Below are 1,881 nucleotides of genomic sequence, written 5' to 3' on the forward strand. Positions count from 1 at the left end.
GCCCTAGTGAGGCCACAGCTGGAGTCCTGCCCTGGGCTCCCCAGTCCAAGAGAGACTGGAGGGTCCAGAGGAAGCTACAAAGGGGCTGAGGGACTGCAGCATCTCTCTGACAAAGTAAAGGCTGAAAGACCTGAGGCTGTTTAGCTTAGAGAAGAGCAGACTGAGAGGCAATCTTCCCAATGCTCAGCAAGATCTAAAGGGTAGGGAGCCAGAGGATGGGCCCAGACCCTTTTCAGTGCTGCCCAACGACAAAAAAGGGGCACCGGGACCAGACCAGAAGCGAGAAGGGTCTGTTTTAACATAAGGAGGAAAAGCTTATTTGCTGTGAGAGTGCTGGAAGCCCCGGAGCAGGCTGCCCGGAGAGGTTGTGGAGTTCCCTCCTCTGGAGAGACTCCAAACCCGCCCGGACACAGCCCTGGGCAGGCTGCTGTGGGTGCCCTGCTTTAGCAGGGGCTTAGACTGGACGATCGCCAGTGGTCCCTTCCAACGCCCACCGTGCTGGGACTCTGGGCTACATCAGAAGAACCCCCTTCCAAGGTTAGTCAGCATTTCCCTCCTCCACCCGGCCTTTCCCTCCGCACTTCCCTCCCCGGGGTCCGCGCCCCCGGCCCCGCTTACTGTAGGCGAACTCCAGCATCTGATTGATGACACGCGGCTCGTACTCGGTGATGCCCATGTCCTTCAGGATCTGCGCCATTACCTGCGGGGCAGAGAGGCACCGCTCAGCCACACTGCTTCGACGCGACCCGTCGCGGCCCGACCCCCTCCTCCCCACGGCTCGCCAGCCCCCGCGCTACCTGCGCGTCTTTGGGCGCGCTCTTGGGAGACGCCATCTTGGCCGGCTCCATCGCTTCCGCTCGCCGCAGGCCGCCGCTTCCGGTCGCGTGACCGAGGGGCGCCGGGCGCCGCTACGGCGGCCGGGAGGGGTCGGTTGCCGTGGAGACGCGGCCAGGCCCCGGCCGTGGCGGCCGCAGGGCTGCGGGAGAGAGGCAGCGTCCTGGCAGCAGCTCTTACAACGCAGCTGCTGCCGATCCCCATCTCTGGGCCAGAGCAAACAAACCCTCTCCGTCTTTAGCAGCCGCGGCACGAGTGGAGGTCGCAGCGGTCGCTACCCCCCGTGCCCCTCGCCAGGCTGGGGAAGCACAGAATGGCTTCACTTGGAAGGAGGCCTTTAACGGGCACCTAGTTCAACCCTCCTGCAGGCAGCGGCGGCTCCTGCAGCTGCAGCAGGCTGCTCCAAGCCCCGTCCAACCGCACCTGAGGGTGCACTGGATCTCACTGTGTCATTGATGGAGATGCTAAACAGCGGTGGCCTCAGTGTGCCCCCTGCGATGCACCACGTGTCACTGACCTCCAGGTGGGCACCAACCCATGGCTACGTCTGGATGCAGCCACCCAGCCAATTTCCTGTCCCCCGAGCAGTCCTCCCCTCTGTGGGCTGTGCAGTGAAGCCCTGAGCTCCCTCCCCAGGGCTTTAATCCTGCTTTGTTATCATCAAACATTGCATTTCTGTGATGCAGAGAGTCTTCTTCATCAAAGCATCTGTGGAGAGGAGGCCGTGCAGGAGAGCACAAAGCCAGCCCTGGGGGTTCAGGGGGTTAGCCCTTTGTCCTGCTTGCTGCAGAAGAGTCCAGCAGCAGGTTCAGTGAGGAAGCAGAGGGCTATGGTTACTTCATGAGCACTTTGCAAACTGCCAGCACTCCCCAGGCTGAGGCGAGCTGGGAGGACTGGCAGCAGGGCTCTGGGGGCTCCTTCTCCTAGGAGCCGCAGGAGCCCTACGCACATTCCATGCCAGTCTCGTCAGAAGCTTTGCTCTCACTTTCTAAGGCAGAGCAGGACACACCAAAAAAGCAACCAAAAAGCTTGTCCTTGTGATTTTTG

At 61.6% G+C, this 1,881-nt stretch overlaps 1 protein-coding gene across 1 annotated transcript in view; it reads right to left on the reverse strand.

Annotated features, from left to right (window-relative positions):
• LOC137450656 (transcription initiation factor TFIID subunit 9-like) overlaps positions 1-862 on the reverse strand; it is a 4,251-nt gene extending 3,389 nt beyond the window's left edge. Inside the window, exons 1-2 of the mRNA XM_068157466.1 lie at positions 798-862; positions 563-700 (exon numbers count right to left, since the gene is read on the reverse strand). Of these exons, the coding sequence (XP_068013567.1) occupies positions 563-700; positions 798-848 (189 nt within the window). The 5' untranslated portion in view covers positions 849-862. The remainder of the gene's footprint in view (positions 1-562; positions 701-797) is intronic.
• Positions 863-1,881: the final 1,019 nt, after the last annotated feature.

Source organism: Melanerpes formicivorus, unplaced genomic scaffold (assembly GCF_026170545.1).
Source record: "Melanerpes formicivorus ecotype bairdi unplaced genomic scaffold, bMelFor1.0.p_v2 SCAF_37, whole genome shotgun sequence".
Classification (NCBI taxonomy): Eukaryota; Metazoa; Chordata; class Aves; order Piciformes; family Picidae; genus Melanerpes; species Melanerpes formicivorus.